Genomic DNA, 22,494 nt, shown 5'->3' on the forward strand with positions numbered 1-22,494 from the left:
GGTTGAATGAATCATGACATCAATGAATTAACATAAAAGGAGACACTAACTGACATACAGTACCCTCCCTTAATTTATTATTTAAAAAACACACTTTTAAACTATTTTTAAAATAATTTAATAATAAAACTGACACCAAGATATTTTCTAAGTTCCAGACAGCCTTGCCAGAAGTACCTTGAAGATGGAAGTACAAACAAAAACCCAAATTCAAGAATTTTCTGATTTAGGGATTGACTTTTTATCTGTTGAGAGACATTGCCCACTCATGAATTAAGTCAATATGCTCTGGCCTACTTAGAAATGAGTACATGATTAATGAAAAAGAAATACTACAGTTCACTCCATCTTGCAAAGTAATCTATATCTACAATATAAAGTGTTTACAAAGGCCCTAAAAGAGTGCCTATCACAAAATGGGTACTCAAATAAATGGTGGTTGCCATTTTTCACATCATCATATAGTGGGAGTCATTCATATAAGCAACACAAATAATACCCAGAAGAAAATATCAAATAGCACTGGAATGTGAACAGAGACAATATAAAGGGCTCTATAATATGGGTGAGAAACATCTGAAGATTTTCCAATTCTGTAAAAACAGCAAGCTTGAGAGACAACTGTGGAGATACAAAAGAAAGGTTTCCCAGGGGCAACAAACTGTGAATCCAATCTCAAAAGATGAGTAGGGGAGAGAGGGAGAGAAAGAAGCAGAGAATTGCAAGCAAAGGAAACAATGTGTGTGAAAAGAAAATACAGCCACCTGGTACATACTCAAAGACCTCCAATCTGTGGTGCCTAAAGCTAAGGGTACACTGAAGGTTGCCCAAGAGGGCAGAGGGCAGAGGGCAAGTCATGGAAGGCCTTTATGTCATACAAAGGAATAAGAATGGACTTGGTAACAAGGAGCTAAAAGACTTTGGCCTGAGTTGATATTAACTGAGAAATAGGTGAGCTACAGCATCTGGGGCCTCTAGGAGAAAACTGACCATCCAGGAACCATTGAAATCTACAAGCATACCCATGTAACTCTCTAAACCTAAGGAAATTAAGATGAAAACAAATAAAAATCATTTGTAAACATTAATGAAAATATATTACAGAAGACATTTACAACCAAATAGTCCACCTTTGATATTCAGAGAGGAAAAAGTACATCCAGCTCCCATGTGCAAGCATCCAGCAAACCTGATTTGATCCATTGCTGTGTTTTCTCCTTCAATTAAACTTAGTTTTTAAGAAAATAAATTTCTGCTTTGTAAGACTACTACATTTGGTGAACTCACCCCATGCTTTTTAGTCATAAAATTTTACATCAAAGGAAACGATATTTGTCATTTTTCTCATGTTGTTTGGAAATACAAATTGTTCAACAAGTATTTATTCCCCACCTACTGTATGCCAATTATCTGTCAGCTAGATGTAAGGTAAAGAAAACGAAAGAATGAAACTCATACTTTAAAAGCATCTACTTGTCAGATCTATTCTAGGTGATCAGAGTTTATTAATCCTTACCAGAAAACTTACTCCCATTTACAGATGAAGCCCCTAAACCTCACAGCCAGTAAGTAAAGGGTCTAGAATGTGGCCCCCAAACCGACTCAAAGCCCACATTCTTTCCAGGATGCCAGACATAAATAAGATACAACTCTCGCCCTCACTAGTTTAGACTTGGGAGGAACACATGCTTATATTCCTTTGCCCATACAGTTCCCTTGCCTACAATATTCTCCTCTCCCCTAAATTTTCCTTTGGCAAACTCTCTTTTAAAACTGCAATTCAAATGTCATCTATTCTAAGAAATTTTAACCAATTCCCTGAGTCAGAGCTATCCTCTCCCCTCCTCTGAGCTCTGGCATCTGTGTTCAAATCTCTGTTACAGAATATATCAAATAGCACCAGGGCTGCTCTGTTTACATACCTGATTTCAGCACCAGGCTGCAAGATGCATTTGTCTTTGAATACCCACAACCTAGGCCAGTGCCAGGCACAAACAGGCCAATCAAAAAACACTGAATAAACAAATGGATGGTGGAAATCACCCAAATATAAGAGCCAGTTTAAACTCTAAACATACATAAAAGCCTCTGTGGAAGACTATAAAGAAAGAAGAGATGGCTCAGAGCAGGAGATTGGGAAATAATGTTTACAACCAGGAGGAAAGAGAGAAATCAACTAAGAAAGAACAAATCAACAAGAAAGAGAAGAAACAGAACTGGGCCACAGAGCTAAGGGGGCATTATTACAAAGAAGATGGAAATCAATGGTCTTAAATCACTGGAGAAAGATCAAGGAAAATAAAGACTAAGAAAACAATCAACGAAAATGGATTGGAGATGAGTGATGACCACGAAAAGAACAATTTCAGTAGAATGGTGGGTTAGAGAAGCCAAATGGCAGAATCTAGACCATTGTCAAGAAAGAGGCAGTGGGTCCAAAAAATCTGGCTATAAAGAAAGAGGAAAAGAAATAGGAGCATGAAAGAAAAGTCTGCACAGAACAAGGATCTGCACACTTAGAGAAATACACCCATGTCCCTGACCTGGGATTACAGATTCAGCCTTACACTTCTGTAACCACCAGAGAACTGAAATGATGCCCCACACAAACAGCCAAACACAGAAATAACACATTTAGGAGAAACAGCTAATATTGAAAATTATTAAAGCAACATTCAAAATATCAACAAGGTCAAAGAATGGATGGAAAACAAAAAGGTACTAATTAAAGAAATAAATGCAAAGTCTTTTATTGATTAAACCAATCCAATGCAACTAATTAAAACATAGTATTTAACTAAAGGAACAGTAAGACCCATTAGTACACAGATACCATCTGAATAATTTTCTTATCTTTTGACCCCATAATTCCACTCTGAGAATTTAACTTAAGGAAACAATCCTAAGAAATAAGTTATATATTTAAAAATATTCTCCACAATATTATTTAAATAACAAAAAATTATAAACAACTGAAATGTTCTATAAGATAGGAAAGTTATTTAAAATAAAAAATATCCACTCAATGAAATATCATGCAGTAATTAAAAGTGACAATTTATTCAAATACTTTCTGAGTACATCAATATGTGTCTGAAAAAATTATACAACAAACTAAGATAACATTTATGGCACATAAAAAGCTCACAGTACTAAACTATATTCATTTATATAATATGAATATTATATACTTGTAGTATACAGGCATTTTGAAAGTAGTTAACAAGGACACAACATCAGAGGACATAGGTAATAAAGCTAATCTACTTCCTAAACTGTATTTGATAACATACTTTTTCTACAACAACAATAATAATAATAAGCAAGCTCCTTCAACAACAGCAACAAAAACAACCTGGGAATATACAACTCTTATTAAGTGACCACAACCTTTTTTTTTTTTTTGAGGAAGATTAGCCCTGAGCTAACTGCTGTCAATCCTCCTCTTTTTGGTGAGGAAGACTGGCACTGAGCTAACATCTGTGCCCATCTTCCTCTACTTTATATGTGGGACGCCTACCACAGCATGGCGTGCCAAGTGGTGCCATGTCCGCACCCAGGATCCGAACTGGTGAACCCCAGGCCGCCGAGAAGCGGAACATGTGAACTTAACCGCTGCACCACCGGGCCGGCCCCCATGACCACAACATTTTTTAAAAGGGAACTTCTGATGCTCCAGAAGTAACTCACAAAACAATAAAGCAAAGGGTCTCAATCCACACTTGGGGTAGAGCCTGAGATTCTACAACGCTGCTGGTACGTATGTGAGTTGCAAGGATCCAGATTATTCCAAAAGGAATACCACACCCAACATCAAGTATGCACTGGAGAGGACAGACAGAAGGCGCAAAGGCAATGTACCCAGGCTGCCAAGGCTCAACCTCCTCACCGTGAAAAGACAACCAGATCTTATTCCAAAGGAACTGAGACTATGGTGTTTATAGACCAAAGATGCTCCATCACAGTGTATTAGAAATAACAAGACTTCACTCCACCAATGGTTCCAGGAAAGGAAATGACCGTGTGCTGATGACTGTGACAGTACCCAGCTCATCTTAGTTAGCACTCATGCAGCAAGATCTGTGTCTTCAAGTCTATGACTGGCCTTTGCCAGCACCCAATGAGAAGAAGCCCCTGACGAGGCTGACAAGGACTTATCACTGGCCACTACTCTTCCCCTCACAGCCTCCATTCCAGCTATAATAAACAACTTTTAGAATTTAGAGCAGGAGAGGCTCTCCTTTCCATCAAGCCTTCTCTTCCCTATTCTTCAAATGGTTAAAACTTACTTTCCATTCTGACTTCATTTCTTCCAGGAATTTCTTTCCAGAAAGCATTCCTCGACTCTCTGCAGGCTAGCAGGGTATCCCTATTGCACACTCCCATAGCACTCCAGGACTCCCTCTATCACCGCATTCATCACTCTCCATTGCTCCACTAGACTGACCCTCTCAACTTGGGTTCCTCAAGAAAATTAAGCCTTTATACACTAAGGCAGCCATTATATATAATGAATTAACTTCTCTACTTTGCATCTACAATGGCACTATTTAAGTACCATCTTTGGGAGAATTGAGAAAACAGTCACTCAAGTCACCTTCAACATATTCATGTTCTGTGATTTAGCTGCAGAAGCGACCCTGCCTATCTTATTCCATACCATATTTCTAAGGTATGGCAGGATGCCTGACTCATAGCAAGCACTTAACAAAAGTTTGATGGACGAGTTGCCTGAGTGGATTAGTCCCCCTCACTGACAGCTATAGTCTAAACCATTTATCTCAATCATTTGTTCTACGTTCCAACCTGTCAGAAATCTCCTTGGTTCCTGACCATGAACTCACTTCCTGTCTGTAGCCTTATACTTATCCCTGTAAACTGATCTTTGTCACTTGCCTCAAGCACTGATCTTCAGCCAACCTACTACCGTCCTCCACTACCACATCCTCTACTTCCTGACAATTTTTCCAAACAAATGAGACTGGTTTGGCACTTAAAAAGAACTGAGGGGAGAACTGTTTATCTTCTCCCTGATCTCTGCAAGCACCAATTCATGCTACCCACTGCTCAAGTAAATGGCAAAAAGGCCTGAAGCATAAGGGTAGAGCCTGGGGACAGGGGATGAGAAACTGAATGAAGCTGGAACCGGCAGCAGTAAGGAGAAAGAGACATGTCGGTAAGTTACGGTGGAAAGTGTGCTCCCAATTCAATTTCTCCTGCTTCCAGAAAATATTACTTAGACCTTAATCTGCAGGATCTATTTCTATCCTGATCAAAAAAGATCTAACACTATGGTAAATACACATAAAATTCTTAATAGGCAGCAAGCTCAGTGTTCACATATACTATTAAAAACTCTAAAAAAAACAAAACACAGAATCTAGTCAGCTAATTTCCAAGAATCCACAGAGATAGAGACTCTTTAACATTTTCTGATTCAAAATCAAAAGACTCAAGAAGTACAAGCTTGAATCACTGAGATAGAGTCAAAATAGGAAGACCTTTCCCAGCTTAGCTGTCCTGCTGCTGACGGATGAGAAGGAGGGGTCTGTGTCAAGGCTCATATGGGTCCTTGGGAGGGCAAGAGCAAGGTCCCTCATAAGGGCTAATCGTGTCTCTAAAACAGGGGTCGGCAAACTACAGCTCACAGGTCAAACCCAGCTGTTTTCGTAAATGAAGTTTTACTGGAACATAGCTGCTTTTGTGCTACAATGACAGAGTTGAGAAGTTGTGATAGAACCACATGGTCCGCAAAGCCTAAAACATTCACTATCTGGCCTTTTACAGGAAAAATTTGCCAACTCCTGCTCTAGAAGGTGCTCCCAAAAAATCAGCATAGGGACATCTCCCTTCTCCTGGACAATTAATTGTCCCCAGTGCATTTGCTCCTAAAACCTGCTCTGGCTTTCTCTGGAGCATGCCCCTGGTTCTACCCTGTTTCATGAACTGCATTATCAAGTCACTCTCTCACCAGCCAGTCTCAACTTCTAGAATTAAACGTAGTTCTTTCTTGGTACCCTGTTCTCAAATTCTAACTTTTGACAGTGTTGTGATTTTACTAATTAAATTTTAAATAATTTGGCATATTTCAGAAATCTTTCACAAAGATAGCCTACTTGGGCAGAAACTCCATCTCAAGCTCTGCCTCTAAGAAACTTGACTTAAGATGCTATATTTAAGTCAAGTTTCTCTTCTATCAAAACAACAGTGACCCAAAAATAGACTCAAAATGGATCAAAGACCTGAAGCTAAGACCTGAAACCATAAAAGTTATGGAAGAAAATATAGGCAGTACATTCTTTGACATCAGCCTTAAAAGGATCTCTACAAATACGACATCCACTCAGAGAAGGGAAACAAAAGAAAAACAACTGGGACTTCATCAGACTAAAGAGCTTCTGGAAGGCAAAGGAAATCAAAATCAAAATGAAAAAACAACCCACCAACTGGGAGAAAATATTTGCAAATCATATATCCAACAATGGGTTAATCTCCATAATATATAAAGAGCTCACACAACTGAACTACAAAAAAATAAACAATTCAATCAAAAAGTAGGCAGAGGATATGAACAGATATTTTTCCAAAGAAGATATACAGACGGCCAATAGGCACATGAAAAGATGCTCAACATCACTAATCATCAGGGAGATGCAAACAAAACTATACTTAGATATCATCTTATGCCCATTAAAATGGCTATAACCACCAAGACAAAAAATAATAAATGTTGTAGGTTGTGGAGAAAACGGAACCCTCATCCACTGCTGGAAGGAATGCAAACTGGTGCAACCACTTTGGAAAACAGTACAGAGATTTCTCAAAAAATTAAAAATAGAATTACCCTATCACCCAGCTATCCCACTACTGGGCATTTATCCAAAGAACTTGAAACCAACAATAAAAAGAGACTTATGCACCCCTATGTTCACTGCAGTATTAGTTACAATAGCCAAGATGTGGAAGCAACCCAAGTATCCAACGACTGATGGCTGGATAAAGAAGATGCGGGGGGTGGGGGGTGGGGGTGGGGGGGTGTGTACACACACACACAATGGAATACTACTCAGCCATAAAAAAATACATAATCATCCCATTCACAGCCACATAGATAGACCTTGAGGGTATCATGTTAAGTGAAATAAGCCAGACAAAGAAAGACAAACACCATATGATTTCACTCATATGCAGAATATAAACAAACTTACAGACAAAGAGAACAATTTAGTGTTTACCAGAGGGAAGGGGCAGGGGTGGGCACAAAGGGTGCAGGGGTACATTTATATGGTGCTTGACAAATATTAATGTACAACTGAAATTTCACAATATTATAAACTATTTAGACTACACTAAAAAAATTTTTTTTAAAAGATGAAAGCCAAAAACAAAAACAAAAAACAACAGTGACCATCATCTCTGGGTCTCTTAGTCTTAAATCACTACCCTTTCTTAGCCTCCTTCAAACACTCCTTCATTCATTCTGATTTGGTTTCTGCCTTCTCTACTCTACTAAAACTGCTCTGATTACTGTCACAGATGGCTCTATATTAGCCAAATCTAACTTGTCAGTAAAATTTCTCACTGGGTCTATCAACAGCAGGACACTGTTGACCACTTCCTCCTCCTTCAGATGCTCCCTGTCTTGGTTCCTGGCCTATTCTCTCCTGGTCTTCCCCCTTCCTCTCTAGCCACCACTCCTCCATCTCTTTTATTGGATCCTCTTCCTCTCTATACCCATTAAGTGTTGGTGTTCCTCCAGCTCCATCCTCAGTGGTCTTATCTCTCCATAAAACATCCTCGGGCAATTTATTCAAGTGCCATTGAAGTCAGCCAAATCTCTACCTCTCGCCAAGATCTCACTCCTGAGCTCCAAATCCTAATATCTAACTGCCTTCTAGCTTTATATACCTATACCTCCCTAGGCATCTCAAACTCACTGCATCCAAACAAACTCATCATGTTACCCTAACCTCTGTCTCTGCTCCCCTTCCTGTCTTGGCAAATGGTGCCATTATCCCTCAATTACTTGAGACTGAAATGTAGGAGTCATCCTAGCTCCTTCCTTCTCCCTTACTATATCCAATCACCATGTTCTATCTTATTAAACAGTCTTAAATTCATCTCCTTGCAATCCACATGGCCACTGTGACTTTTACCATCTCTTACTGAGACTCTCTTAAATGACTTTCTTGTCAGTCTCCCAACAATTATGTCCCTTCCCTTTAAATCTTCCATCCCACTACCAGAATGATATTTTAATATGCAAACCTGACTATGTCACCCCTCCTGAAAATTCCTCAATGGCTCCCCAACGTCTACATGATAACAGCTGAATGCCTTCACACAGTATAAAGACATTTCACCATGTGACTCCCCCGACCTGCCATCTATGATCATGGCCTCATCTCCTGTCACTTTAAATCCCTATCTTGAGTTTTAAGCACCAAAACACTAAAATAGCTGTAGTTTTCCAAATCTACCATGTCCTCTCCCTAGTTGACTAAATTCACAACACAGTTTAGGTATATGTCCTAAATCATTACTAGTTTCTATAAAACACGAGGTAAGATACAGCTATTAAAATTTTTCAAAATAAAAAATGAAAATTTTAACAGTAGCAGTATCAAGCAACAATATCACAGTACTACTAGTGATAAACTCTTTATGATTTATAAATATTACCAAGTAAATGCCAGTACATTTAGTATAAACTTCCTTGCCTTTCACTTACAAAAACTGCACCATTAACTTAATTCAAAGAGCAACAAATTTATTTTGTATCACACATTGTACTTTAAAGCAAGAATTACATAACTAAGGGTGACCTTAAAGACCATCTAGATCATTTTCAGGTATTTCTGAATTCTTTTTTCATTAGTGGGGATGAATTTGTAGTGAGTGATGTAGAAGCTTTTGCCTGATCTCCCTAAGGATCAACAGTATATATTTCAAAGATGGCTAGTCAAGAATGCAACGTATAACGAACCTAATTAACCCACTGTGGTAGTCATTAGTGCAGTTCACCAGATATATCCTGCTATCTCTACCTGCACACACTTGGTAGGACTGTAATTTTGGGGCCTCTTGTGGTTGAGTAGAGCCAGATGATTCGTTCTGGCCAATGAGTTGTGAGCAGAACTGACAGAGTCACCTTTGGACAAAGGCATTTTAAATATGGCCCTGTTTCCTTCTGCCCCAGAAAGGGGGAATATAGATGTTACATTCAGACTGAGTTCTGGAGTGAAGATAATACAAAGGAAAGCCCTAAATGATCTTGATGGGCAAGGGCCATGAGTAAGAAATAAACCATGTCATTCGACAGTATTACCTTACCATACAACTGTCCAGCAATTTAGATGCTTCAAAGGAATGCACACCAAGACACCAATATTTTATGTCAACATTTTATGTCTGCTCTGAGTAAATGTTATCAGTGGTAAATTCAAGAGCTGGGAATAGTAAATTTGAGTTATTATGTGATCTTCGCCAAACTATGACTCTCAGTCCTTATTTCAAAGAATAATAATAGTAATATCTGTTCTTTCTCGAGCACTTATAATGTGCCAGCATTGCTTTAAGTTAACATTAACTCATTGCTTACAATGAAAGTGAATTTCACCAAACCATCTCCATGGAGTTAAGAAGGAATGAATTAGTTTTCTAGCAAATAATCCTGAAATATTAATTGGGAGTTTCCCAGCACAAATAAGCTACTCTATCCTTAAATGATACATTCCTTATTTCAGACATTTCAGTTTGAATTACAGAGATCTGAAGGCATGTTTAAAGCAGGCAAGAACCTGAAGCATTTGATCCCAGAGCTGGCAATAATGAAGAAGAAAAGATGATTGTTAAAAATAGGTTTGTGTATATAACAATTTGGGGAAAATATGATCATGTTAGTAGATATACCTTACCCACCATACAGCTCAGGGTGGAGGCTCCAAAGACCTTGCCCTCCATCATTAAGTACCTTCCAAGTCTTTTTTGGGCCTGCCATGAAGGCCAAGAAACCAAACAGTTCTAAGAAATCCTAATTCCACTGGAATTGAGAACAATCCAAAATGATAGTGGTTACATAAGAGATTGGATTAAATATAATGTAGCATGATGGGTGCATATTTAAAGAAGAACTTGGAAGACAAAACTTTAAAACAATCACTTAAAGGAAAAGTGAGTTGTCAAAGGAAACAATTTACTGTACTAGACCATAAGAAGGTTTGGAACAGCCATTGAAAATTACGGATTAAATGTGCACTTTGATTTTTTTTGTTTGTTTAATTTACAACAAGAGTATTTACTCCTATCAGCACTTCCTTTATTCTTTCAAACTCAAGTTATTTCTTTCTTTCTGGGCCAATCTCTTCCAAAATACCCATCCATACTTTTATTCACTTGCTGAAGTGTTAGTATCTCTGCAGAAAAATAAGTTTTCTTAGTAACTGTATAACAGACATGTTAGAAAATATAGAATAATTATCCCTGATTCTCCACCCTCCTTAATTCATGTATAGACTCGACTCTGTTATAAATTAAGTGAAACAATCCTGTCCCAAGAGAAACTCAGACTTAGCTAACAAAGTGCTTGATTGATTTTTTCCCCCACTGTATCCATCCTCTCAGTAGAATGCAGGTGCACAACAAATATCTCAGGGATAAATGAATGGCACTATAGTTTTTTCAGTGGGTATCAATACATCAAATGGATTCTAGCCTTTCTTCTTATATTTTTAAATATTCAGACAAAAGAATATAGAAGCTAAAGTGCAGTGAGTTGAAATTTCACTTGAAATCCATCCCCAACTCTTCATCCAGTAAGCTTCTATTTCACATAGTTTTACCTGATTGAGTCTGATTTTGATATGCTCGTCAGCCTCTTTCACTCTGATTTTCTGTGGGCCACTCACTATGGCTGCCTCAACTAAGCTGCTCACCCTAGTTCCCAATCAAGCAAGGCAGGCAATACTTACATAGCTTTGGTTCCTCCAACAGGAGGGCTTAGTTTTTAACCCACCTCCCAAATCCAAGATACCAGAACTGAATTCTGGGCTCCTAAAACTCCTTTGGTACAACCAAAAAAGGCCCAGAATTGTGGCTCTCGGGGTTGGTCTTTTGCATTGGTTCCTGCTCCCAGTGCTGCTCTAGCCAATTCTCCTAGCTTGGGCATCAAATCCTATCCTTGACTCCCAGCCCAGTGGCTGCCTCTATCAGTACGCTTGTAATAAGACAGTCCCACATCTCTGGTATTAGAATCCTGTCTCAAAGCCCCTGAAGGACCCACCTCTTATATGACAACTGCCTATTGGCCTTCTGAATACCTGTACCATGTGCCCCATGAATTTGGGACCTGCTGCCAACAAAGCAGGATGGCATCTGAGTCTGTGACCCCTTTGACTCTGTGCCTTGTCCAGCAAGCTGTAGCTCTTGAATTGGCTTCATAATCAGGTCAGTTCTCTCAGTATCTGATCCACTATCTAGGGCAGATATCTGAGGTTGTGACGCATTCCCAACACCTGCCTCCATAATGCCCTGAGAAACCATCATATCTCTCTAGTCTTAAGCTATAACCACCAGAATTCTAATTAATTTTTTCTAAATTGTTTATTTTCTAGAATAATACTAGGCCTTTAGTCATTTCAACTGATACAGCCATCTTCTTTACCCATGATGGCAATTCAAGATACTACCAATGCTAAATCACATATTACTATTTTCTGGATTTATACTGATTTTTATGATACCTGACAATATCTATTTAAAGATCCAGTAACTCTCTTCTTTATACCTCTGGAATATCAAATAACAATGAGATCATGTTATGAGGAGATGTGAATCTGAATTCCAACTCTGTCACTCGCTAATAATATGTTCCCTAAATAAGTAAGATGTTTAAGTTAAGCCTCAGGGTTCTCATTCACAAAACTGGGATAGAGATGCAAACTAAAGAATGGTGTGAGGCCTAAATACAGTTTCTAGTACACAGTAAGCACTAAAAAGTTAGCAATCACCTAGCATCTACAGGGTTTACATATGCCTATTTGTAATGTATTGCACTGGAATATTAAGAGAAGGAAAATAATAGGATAAACTTATTATAGTTAACAAAAAAAGATGAAGGACAGGGTTGTTTAACGGTTATGGGAGATGAACCTGATAGGAGAAAAGAAAGAACAGGAAAAGGAAAGAGAATGGAAAAGGCAGGGCGAAGATCAAATAAATGGCAAACCGAAGAGTTTATAGAGCGAAGAGCAGGATTCCATGAGCTTCTGTAAAAGGGGGCCAAGGACACTGGTCTTCCAAGAGGACAGCATCTTAGGATGATGCAGAACAGTTAGGAATCCCCTGCTCTCGCCAGTGTCTAGGAGAGCTGGTTGAAGGGCTGTAGCACTTAGTCAAAGGCACGGCAGGAAGAGAGAGCCTTACTCCATAAGTTCCTCCCTAAAAGTGGAAATTTTCACAACCCTCTCTTGCCAAATCATTCTAGCCCAAATCATTCTCATCCTAAAACAAAACCAAACCTCTCTTCTTCTCCATTCCCATCCTTCAAACCTTAGTTCAAATGTAACCTCCTCTTGACAGCTTCCCCAATTCTCTCAGATAGAATTTGGTGCTCCTTTAACAACACGTATTTCTCTTTCTATCCTGCAAACCATCCTACTGTTGTTCCCATCCAGCCTATGAGTTCCTTAAGAGCAAAGCCTGTGACCTATTTGAGTCTGTACCTCCAGCATCTGGCACGGGGCAGGAGGGGTGAAGGATGAGAAGTCATAGGTAGCCTGCACTGCTCTGGGCAGAATTGTTAGAATCAATGGCTCCTAACCATTTGGAGGACATGTCCCCCCTACTTTGAAAACCTGAAGAAAGCCACAGACCCTCAGCCTAGAAGAATACAGACACACACTCACTCCAAAAAATAAAAAACCCCATAAGAGCATTAAGCTAAAAGTCAAGAAATCTGGATTCTACTCCCTGGTTCTCAAACAAGTCACTTAATTTCCCAATTGACAAAGTGAAGAAACTATCATTTGCCCCTTAACAATCCTTCACTAGATATTTGTAATAAAAATATATATATATATTAAAAATGTGGAAGAATTCTGAAATTAAAATCATTATATAAGAGCAAATTATTTTTTATTATTGCCTCACAGCTTGATACTTTTACAGCTATCTATTTTGCCAAAAAACATGCTGTGAAATAAATTGACTATTTACTACTACAGCTAAAAGAACTGTTGTTTTTTCTAAAACCCCAAAGGCCCTGTAGTTTACATACCCAAGAGGGGTGAGCACAACAAGCATAAAGAAGCAAAGATGAACAATCCAATTAATTCACATTTGCTCACACCATTGACTACAGATTCCTTTGATAACAATATGCTTTTGTACTAACAAACCTGTAATACAATTGGCCAGTATGCTTTGAGATGTTTATATCCTACATGTCAGGGATTCTTGATGACAGTCTGAACATTCTCTTCTCTCTAGTTTGACCCTGTCACCAACAACTGTCACAGGTGGGCTACAGCCAACAGAGACCCCTCTTCAGAGTGGGAAGCTGTGAAATACTTACTCTAACTAATGAGGCCTAAGAGACATACCTAATAGGGGCTGACTTCAATACAGAAAACAACTGTCGGGGCTGGCCCAGTGGTGTAGTGGTTAAGTTCGAACGCTACACTTCAGCAGCACAAGGTTCACAGGTTTGGATATGGCACAGATCTAGCACCACTCATCAGGCCACACTGTGGTAGCATCCCACACAAAATAGAGGAAGACTGGCATAGATGTTAGCTCAACGACAATCTTCCTCAAGCAAAAGGGGGAAAACTGGCAACAGATGTTAGCTCAGAGATAATCTTCCTCACCAGAAAAAAAAAAGCAATTGTCAGGCAGCCAGTGTGAAGACATTAGGAGCTCCGCAGAAACAGATAAGTAAGGAACCCTGGGCCATCCTCTACATTTCACATCTTCTGAAAACTGAAGAGGGTCTATGCACACATCAGGGCAGTCGTTCTGTCATTTCCATTACTCCACTCCTAGCAACTCAAAGGGCAGGGTCCTCCTTGTCAGTCTAGGCCTTTCTCTGTATCCATGCCAATCCCTGCTCAAGAGGATGTCAATAAAGAGAGGGCTCAGGTTCCCGCCTATCAGGGAGATTTCATGACCCAGCCACAACTGTTAAGATTCACATTTCTCACTCAATTATCTTCCTGCCAACCAGATCTCAAATCCAGGGTCCAGAGAGTTAAGCCCCAGGCTCCGTAGCTGCTTCTTCCTCTTTCCCTCCTAACTCACATATTACAGCCTTGTTACTAACAGTGTGGTTCCCGAACTAATTCTACTGAATTAGAATTGGCAATTTAACAAAATCCCCCAGTGAATCATCTGAAGGTTAAAGACAAGCATTGGTCTATCAGACTGGCCTCAGTTCTACTGAGGGATCCCCTCAGCCATCTTTCTCCGACAGGAAACAGCTGCTCTCCGCTTTGCTCTGCACACCCCCTCACGAATGCCATCTCCTCTCCAGACTCCTGCATACTAACTAGCCTTCTGAGCTCCTCTATTTCCCTCTGCCCATCCACCTAGAAACCCAAGGGCTGCCCATTCCCACACAGGACAGTGACTGCTATGATTCTTGACGAGGTACCTGGCCCACCTACTTGTACCTCTGAAGACAGCTTCCAAAGCCAAGAGACAGCATTTCTCACCATCAGCTGAGGCCTCCTTTAATTCCTCTCAGTAATGTTTTATAGTTTTAGTGTACATGTCTTAGACATCTTTGGTTGAATTAACCCCTAAGTATTTCATATTATTGATCCTATTAAAAATAGAACTTTAAGAAATTTTTTAATTTCCAATTTTTCATTGCTAGTATGTAGAAGTACAATTGATTTTCGGATATCAGCCTTCTGTCCTTCAACCTTGCCAAACTCACTTATTAGTTCTAGTAGCTTTTTTTGTAGATTCCTTAGGATTTTATACATAGAAGTCATATAGTCTGAGAATACAGACAGTTTTTACTTCTTCCTTTCCATTTGAATGCTTTTTTTTCTATCGCTTGATTGTACTGGCTAGAATCTCCAGAACAATGTTGAATAAAATGGATGAGAAGGAACATTCTTACCTCATTCTCAGTATTGGAGGAAAAGCATTTAGTCTTTCACCACTAAGAATGAAGTTAGTTCAAAGTATCTCCTAGATGTTCTTCACCAGATTGAGAACGTCCTCTTCTATTCCTAGTTTGCTCTGAGTTTTTATCATGAATGGTGGCAGACTTTTATGAAATGCATTTTCTGCATCTATTGAAATGATGGCATTTTATTTAAATACAGTGTTTAGTCTGTTAATATGATGAATTATATCAAATTACTGTTCAAATATTAAACCAACTTGCATTGCTGGGATAAATCCCATTTGCTTATGTTGTATTATCCTTTTAATATGTTGCTGGATTCTATTTGCTAATATTTTGTTGATTTTTTTCAACTATGTTTGTGAGAAGTGTTAGTCTATAGCTTTCTTTTCTTATAATGTCTTTTCCTGGTTTTGGTATTAGGGCAATGCTGGCCTCATAGAATGAGCTGGAAAAGGTTTCCTCCTCTTGCATTTTCTGGATGCGTTTGTGTAGAATCAGGATTATTTCCTTAAATGTTTAGTAGAATTCATCAGTAAATGAACCCATCTAGGCCTCCATATATTCTCAACATCTTTATTAATATGTCCAAAAAGAAACTAAACTTAACATGGCCAACCAAAACTAATAATTTTTGCAATAAAACACGCTATTCCCCACTATTCCTCATCTCAGACATCATACTCATCCATTTTGCTTAAACCAGAATTAATATCCTTGATTCCCATTTCACTCACCTTTCTCCTCAAATCCATCTTTAAGTTCTATTAGCTCTACTTTCAAAATGTATCCCTACTTCTGAGATCTTTACTATCACCTAGATCTTTACTATGACCCAGTATTAGCCTCCTACCTAGCCATCCCAATGCACAACTGCCCCCACTACACTCCATTCTCCAAATAACAGAGAGTGTTTTTTGGCTAAATAAGATCATATCACTCTCTAGCTTAAAACTCCATCTGGCCCTTAACCTCTTCTGCCTTTAGATACTAACCGTAAAATAGAAAAACAACATGTTGTGTCTATGTAGCCTGAATGTACTGACTGTAAGAATGCTACAAAAATTTCTGCAAATTCTTATCTGCTTAACTAGCTCCAAAGACCCAGGAATTTACAAAATTAGACCTCTTGGGAAAAAACACAACTTTGCTGTGTTGAGTCTTAAAGGAGGTATAAGTTTTCGTCTAGAAGCAAAGACACCAAAGCAGAAATAAGAACACCCAAGTCCTAAACCTACCCTTCTACAACTCAACAACAACAAACACCTTCACCTCCAACCTATCCCTATCTTCTTACGCTTCATGCCCAAAGCAAGAGTGCTTCGGACAAGACCAGGAAAGGCTGTGCTCACTGGTCTTAAACACAAATGGGTGAAGAACAAGGGAAATAATGCAACTGGTTTATTTATTCATGTCTTTTTATTTTAGCCATCCCGTCTCAGCCAAGGACAGGAAGGATGCCAAGCAACGTGGCCTTGCTCTTTCAACCAACCTCATCCACCTCTGCAAAACTCAATAGGTGCTCTACTGTATGCTCTCCATTCCTAGTCTTCAACCAGTCAACACCTCATAGCTTCTCTGGTCATCTCCAGACCCACCAGACGTGCTAATCACTCCTCTATTTCTTTCTATCCTACCTGTTCTCACCCCTTAAGTCAAAAGAAGCCACCATCCTTCTTGTTCCTTCTTGGCTCATCTTCACTACAATACTGCCTCGTTACTCCCTCAGATGACCTCTGGGAATACTTTCTTTGGTTTGACCAGGCCCTAATGCATTCCTCTTATCTTCTTAGACCTGGTCAACACTGTATTAGATGACACTGTCAAGAAAAAAGGAAGTGACTTAAATCAATCTATATTCATGGGACCTGGAGCCAACCCTTAGCTGTGCTTTCCAGGAATCAAGGCAGAATACATCCACAATTGGCAGCACCTGGGGGTGGCACAGGGTGGGGGGGGGGTGGTAGGAGGGTGGACAGGTGGATCTGGACTAGGATAATTCACTCTCACAAAACTCTGCACTTCACAGCATTTATCAAAATTATCCTTAAATATGTATAAGTGTGATTAGTATCTGTCTCTTCCTACCTGCACTCTCCAGAAGACTCAAAGCCCCTTGAGGGCAAGAACTATGTCTATCTTAACCATTACTAAATTCTACGCACCCTATATATCCCTGGCACATAGGTCTAACTCAATTACTCTAGCCCTGTCAGATAAAAAAGAATTTAATTTATGCCTCAACAAAGCTCTCAGATAAGGTAGAACTTTCCACATTTCTGGAAAAGCTAATAATAAAAACTAACATTTCTTGAGCTGCTATCAGGGTCAGGCACCACTCTACGATTTTTACACGTGTTCTCATTTACTCCCTATGACATACCTATGAAGTAGGTAGTACGACTATATCCATTTTATGGATGAGACATTTGAGGCACAGAGAGGTTATAATATGCCCAAAATTATACAGATGAGTGGCAGAGATGGGATTCAAATCCAAGCAGCCTATCCCAAAAACCCACTCTCTTAATCACTATGCTGTAACCTCTCACTGAAGAAGACACCAAATTCTTGAGGACCAATGAACTGAGCCAAATAAAAGATATGATATGAAGAAATGCTATGAAGAAAAACTCAGACATAAAAGTTGCCAGTTCTACATCACAATTCAAAGTTACTATGAATCATTCCAGCACCTGAGCCTTATTTAAAACAATAGTCAAAACAAAAACCATATCTTCCTTTTCAACTGACAGACAAAGATGGAGACTGAAACACAGCCAAAAACATTTTCTTCTGGAGCCAGCCCTGTGGCTAAGTGGTTAAGTTTGCACGCTCCACTTCCCTGGTCGAGGGTTTCGCCAGTTCAGATCCTGGGCACGGACCTAGCACTGCTCATCAAGACAAGCTGAGGCGGCATCCCACATAGCACAACCAGAAGGACCTACAACTAGAATATACAACCATTTACTGGGGGGCTTTGGGGAGAAGAAGAATAGAAAAAAAAAAAAGGATTGGCAACAGATGTTAGCTCAGGTGCCAATCTTTAAAACAAAAAAAATTTTCTTCTGCCATCGGATCTGCTTTATAAAAATAGTGTCTACTTTGTCTGCCAAGGTAGGTCCAATCACCAAAGTGGGCCCTAGAGAACTAGATATGTGTTCCCTGAGTTTTCCAGTAAAGGCAGCAGCAATTTGCCATCATCTCCATGGCTTTGTCTTTCCAGTTCTCCCAGCCTGAAATGTGTGAAAATAATACATATCCAGTTTGAATGTCCCCTGCACGCTTTTTTTCCATCCTAAAAATTACCAGAAACCAATGCAAGGCACGTGAGAGGGAAGACAGATCACAGGGGAAGAAGTGACAAGAACAACTCAAATCGTTATGTGTCTATGCCCCAGATGCTTCTATGTCTCAAGCACTCCATGGCCTGCGTCTGAGGCAACCACAAGGCCTTAGGAGTCTGTGACTGCTTCAATTTACGATGCCTCATTAATGCACTACGGAACGTAAAAGGCTCTGAGAAGTCTAGAATTAGAAAAGGAAAATTTAACTCACCTTCCACTGTTCCTCCGGAAACAGCTTCACGACCACCAGATCCCCATTCAAGGCTCTATTACGAGCAACGACCCCATCAATAAAAATGTCTCGATCACCATCCTAAGTTGAAGAGAGAAATAAAATACTCAGCTTACCACAGCTTGGAACCAAAAATTACTTCCTTGGTTCAAAGATTGTAGACTCTACCATCTGTCCACTGACTTGACAGGAACACTAGTGCACAGCCACAAACAGACCTAGAGGGGCTCAGTCTCTCTGAGACCAAGAGAGATGCTGATGGACACACAAGAGCAGGTTAAAAGAACACTCAAACATCACCGAGTAAGAGAAGATCTACTACAGCCAGGCCAAAACAAACAAAACATAAAGCAAAAAACTGGGATTGCACAGTGAAAGGAGTAGGTTTTCCTTTTTTGTTTTAAATAAAATAAAGCATGATGATACCTCTTCCACACTAACTGAATTTTTTTAAGGGGAAGGGTGAAAAATAGAAGGTTTCCAAGAAAACAGAACAACAACATATAATTCCCCAAGAAAACCAACTGAGAGCAGAAGCAATAAGCAGCTCTAGGTTCTCCAGGAGGAAACCAGCAAAATCATACTCTCCCCAGGAAAGCGGCAGAGAGAGCAAACTGTGGTTGTTTTTACGGAGACCTACGTAGAAGGCAAAGAAGAAAAGGAAAGGGATGGAAGATGAGATTCATAAGGGGCTGGCCTGGTGGCGCAGTGGTTAAGTTCGCACGTTCCACTTCTCGGTGGCCCAGGGTTCACCAGTTCGGATCCCGGGTGCAGACATGGCACTGCTTAGCAAAAGCCATTCTGTGGTAGGCGTCCCATGTATAAAATAGAGGAAGATGGGCATGGATGTTAGCTCAGGGCCAGTCTTCCTCAGCAAAAAGAGGAGGATTGGCAGTAGTTAGCTCAGGGCTAATCTTCCTCAAAATAAATAAATAAATAAAAAGATGAGATTCATAAAATTTTCTCACATTCTAGCTCTCTCACTGACTTAGGAGCAGGGTGAACTCCTGACACAACAAGGGTGAACACAACAAGGCACAAAAACCTCAATCACATGCTTACAAACAACCCACTTTAAGCAGTGTAGCCCCAGTGAACTCCCCAGGTATCAACTGCTAAACTTAAATATTAGGGGACAGAGTCTTCCTATGAAGCCAAACTACTTTGCCAGAAACACTTCAATGGAAAAGATAGCTAAGGAAAAGCATGCCTTCAGCAGTCAGGTTCCATGAAAAAAATTTTTTGAAATGTTTCATCAACAAACATGCAAACACATACTCTAATCCTTTTATCCTTCCCAAAGTTTATACTACGTACTTCTTTTCAGAGGATAAGAGAGAAGCAAAATGTTAATTTTTCTTAAAAGAGGTAATAGCAAACAGACTTGGAAAGCCAGCACTCAAAATTTTCTAACAGAGACAGTTGATAGATATAAAATAGATTTAACACTCAACAGACTTCAGGTGATTACTATGACATTTTAGTTAAAGTTAAAACGAGCACTCCAAATGCACCAACCCCCTCCCTGCCAAAAAATGGGATCCTAGACACTCAGCATTTTTTATAGTGTCTAATTATAAACCAGTAGAGATCTTTTAGAACAGTCTTTTTGTTCAACTTCCAATCTAGCCATGGCTGGCAGCTGTAGCCTGCACTTTGCCAAACCTGACCCACCCTCACCCCTGAGGAACAGGTACCATGTTAGCCACAAAGACAGAATTACTGCAGTTGACCTCATGACAAGCTTCTCAGAGAAGTAAGGAAGAGGCAACCAGCTAATAGAGAGTGAACAACTGAAGTGTGGTACAACATCATCAACGGCTGCCTTCTGCAATTCATAAAGCAATAGGATCTCTCTGACCTCCCTAGAACGAAGAGAGCGCTGTCTGGAGGTCATCCTAACCCGTTATCATGGTCAAAACATATGCCATGAGATTGCTCTTTCATAAGCAGCTCAGAGATTTAAGATGGTAAGACACTGGTATTGTCATGTTTCTATCCCAAGAAAAATAGGGCTGAGTTGAACCTCAGACAATACACAAATCTACATATACTGCACCACTCCTCAGCTCTTACTTGATTCATTCAGAAGCCTGCATCTATTGCAGAATCTCTTAAAGATGCTAAACTTGGGAACCACTTAATATTAAAAATGAGTCATCCCTCTTAACTACTTTTTAAGGCCAGAGGGTTCAGCCTTTTATTTGAATGCCAAAAGACTTGCTCTAACCATCAGAAAGAATAGAAAAAAGAAAAATGGATAGTGAACAACCCTTGAGGGAAATACAAAGGGATCTGGGGGTGGTCTAACTAAATACTTAGAAGGCTGGGGCGGGGACGACAACCCAAGTCTGCTAGGATGGTCAGAGCATCCTCCATCAATGGAACAGCTCCCTTTCGGCCAGAAATAAATCCCACAGATGTCGAAAGGGTGCCTCCCATGACAAGATGCACAAAAACGTTACAGAACTTCTTCTACCAACTTAACTCAGAATGCGTACTGAGCTTTTAGTAAAAAGCCAGCTTTTTACATCTGATCCATTTCCCCTCTTTATCTTATCCCCAAATCAGATAAAAAGGCATCTCAATAATATCTATTTATTTTGGTTTGCTTGAAAGTCACAAGGTTTTATTCTAACTCTGTATTTTACTGTTGCAAGTTCCAGGAGACTGGCAGGTACACATATAAGTGACTTATCCCGCACATTTTGGGTTTGTCATAAGAAAATGAAAATCGACTTGCTATCAGTAGAAATTATAACAAACCTAAGTCCACTTCCCCTAAAGCAAAGTACTTTTTTATACCTGATGATCAATTCATTGTTCCTAGCCTGCTGACTTAAGTCGATATTTTAACATAGCAAATGACACTGTGTAAGCTCACAACTGTTTTTAGAGTAAGAATAAACCTACATAATTTCATCAAACTAGTCTATTGCTATCTCTCCGAAAACTTTAGAATTTGAAAGTTGTGAGGAACATTAGAGAATATTTAATCCACCCCTCATTTTACCAACAAGGAAACTTTTCTGTTTCTTATTGTCAGAGCAGTGGCTACATCTTCTTTAAAATCAATTCCTGTCTTTATTCCTCCTGCTGAAGCAGGGGACAGTAACATTCAGGCCCTGGTTCTGACATTCAACCTCCTATATGGAACATGAGCTATGTATACTCAGAAATCCAGACCAATGGTGGGATTTATCTACATGTAATTTATTGCCTCTATTATCTTCTTTTTCAATTGCTTTCTAAAATGCTTCTAAAAACTGAAACTGAGGGGCTGGCCTGGTGGCACAGTGGTTAAGTGAGCATGTTCCGCTTTGGCAGCCTGGGGTTCGCCAGTTCGGATCCCGGGTGCAGACATGGCACTGCTTGGCAGGCCAGGCTGTGGCAGGCATCCCACATATAAAGTGGAGGAAGATGGGCACGGATGTTAGCTCAGGGCCAGTCTTCCTCAGCAAAAAGAGGAGGATTGACAGCAGATATTAGCTCAGGGCTAATCTTCCTCAAAAAAATAAAAGAACCTGAAACTGACCAAAAAGCCACAAAACTAAAATGCAGGATTGTCCCAGTGTCCAAAACCGGAGTATCTACAATCACTCACAACTGGGCCGCGATAGAGCTTTTACAGTCTGTTCTTAATTACTTAGAAGTAAATCATTTGGCATTTTTTCTCCCTTTGAGACAATATTACTACTTCATAGTGGCCAGATAGGGAATAAAAGAGCTATAGAAATAAGCCATCCTAATATCACCACTGTCTAAAAAATTCTAAATAG

At 39.6% G+C, this 22,494-nt stretch overlaps 1 protein-coding gene across 4 annotated transcripts in view; it reads right to left on the reverse strand.

The window, feature by feature from the left end:
* DIS3L2 (DIS3 like 3'-5' exoribonuclease 2) overlaps positions 1 to 22,494 on the reverse strand; it is a 359,659-nt gene that overhangs the window by 280,130 nt on the left and 57,035 nt on the right. For all 4 annotated transcript variants that reach the window (XM_046644635.1, XM_046644634.1, XM_046644636.1 and 1 more), the window contains one exon: positions 18,695 to 18,796. In XM_046644635.1, coding sequence (XP_046500591.1) covers positions 18,695 to 18,796 — 102 coding nt within the window. The remainder of the gene's footprint in view (positions 1 to 18,694; positions 18,797 to 22,494) is intronic.

This window comes from Equus quagga, chromosome 17, assembly GCF_021613505.1.
Source record: "Equus quagga isolate Etosha38 chromosome 17, UCLA_HA_Equagga_1.0, whole genome shotgun sequence".
In the NCBI taxonomy this organism is placed as follows: domain Eukaryota; kingdom Metazoa; phylum Chordata; class Mammalia; order Perissodactyla; family Equidae; genus Equus; species Equus quagga.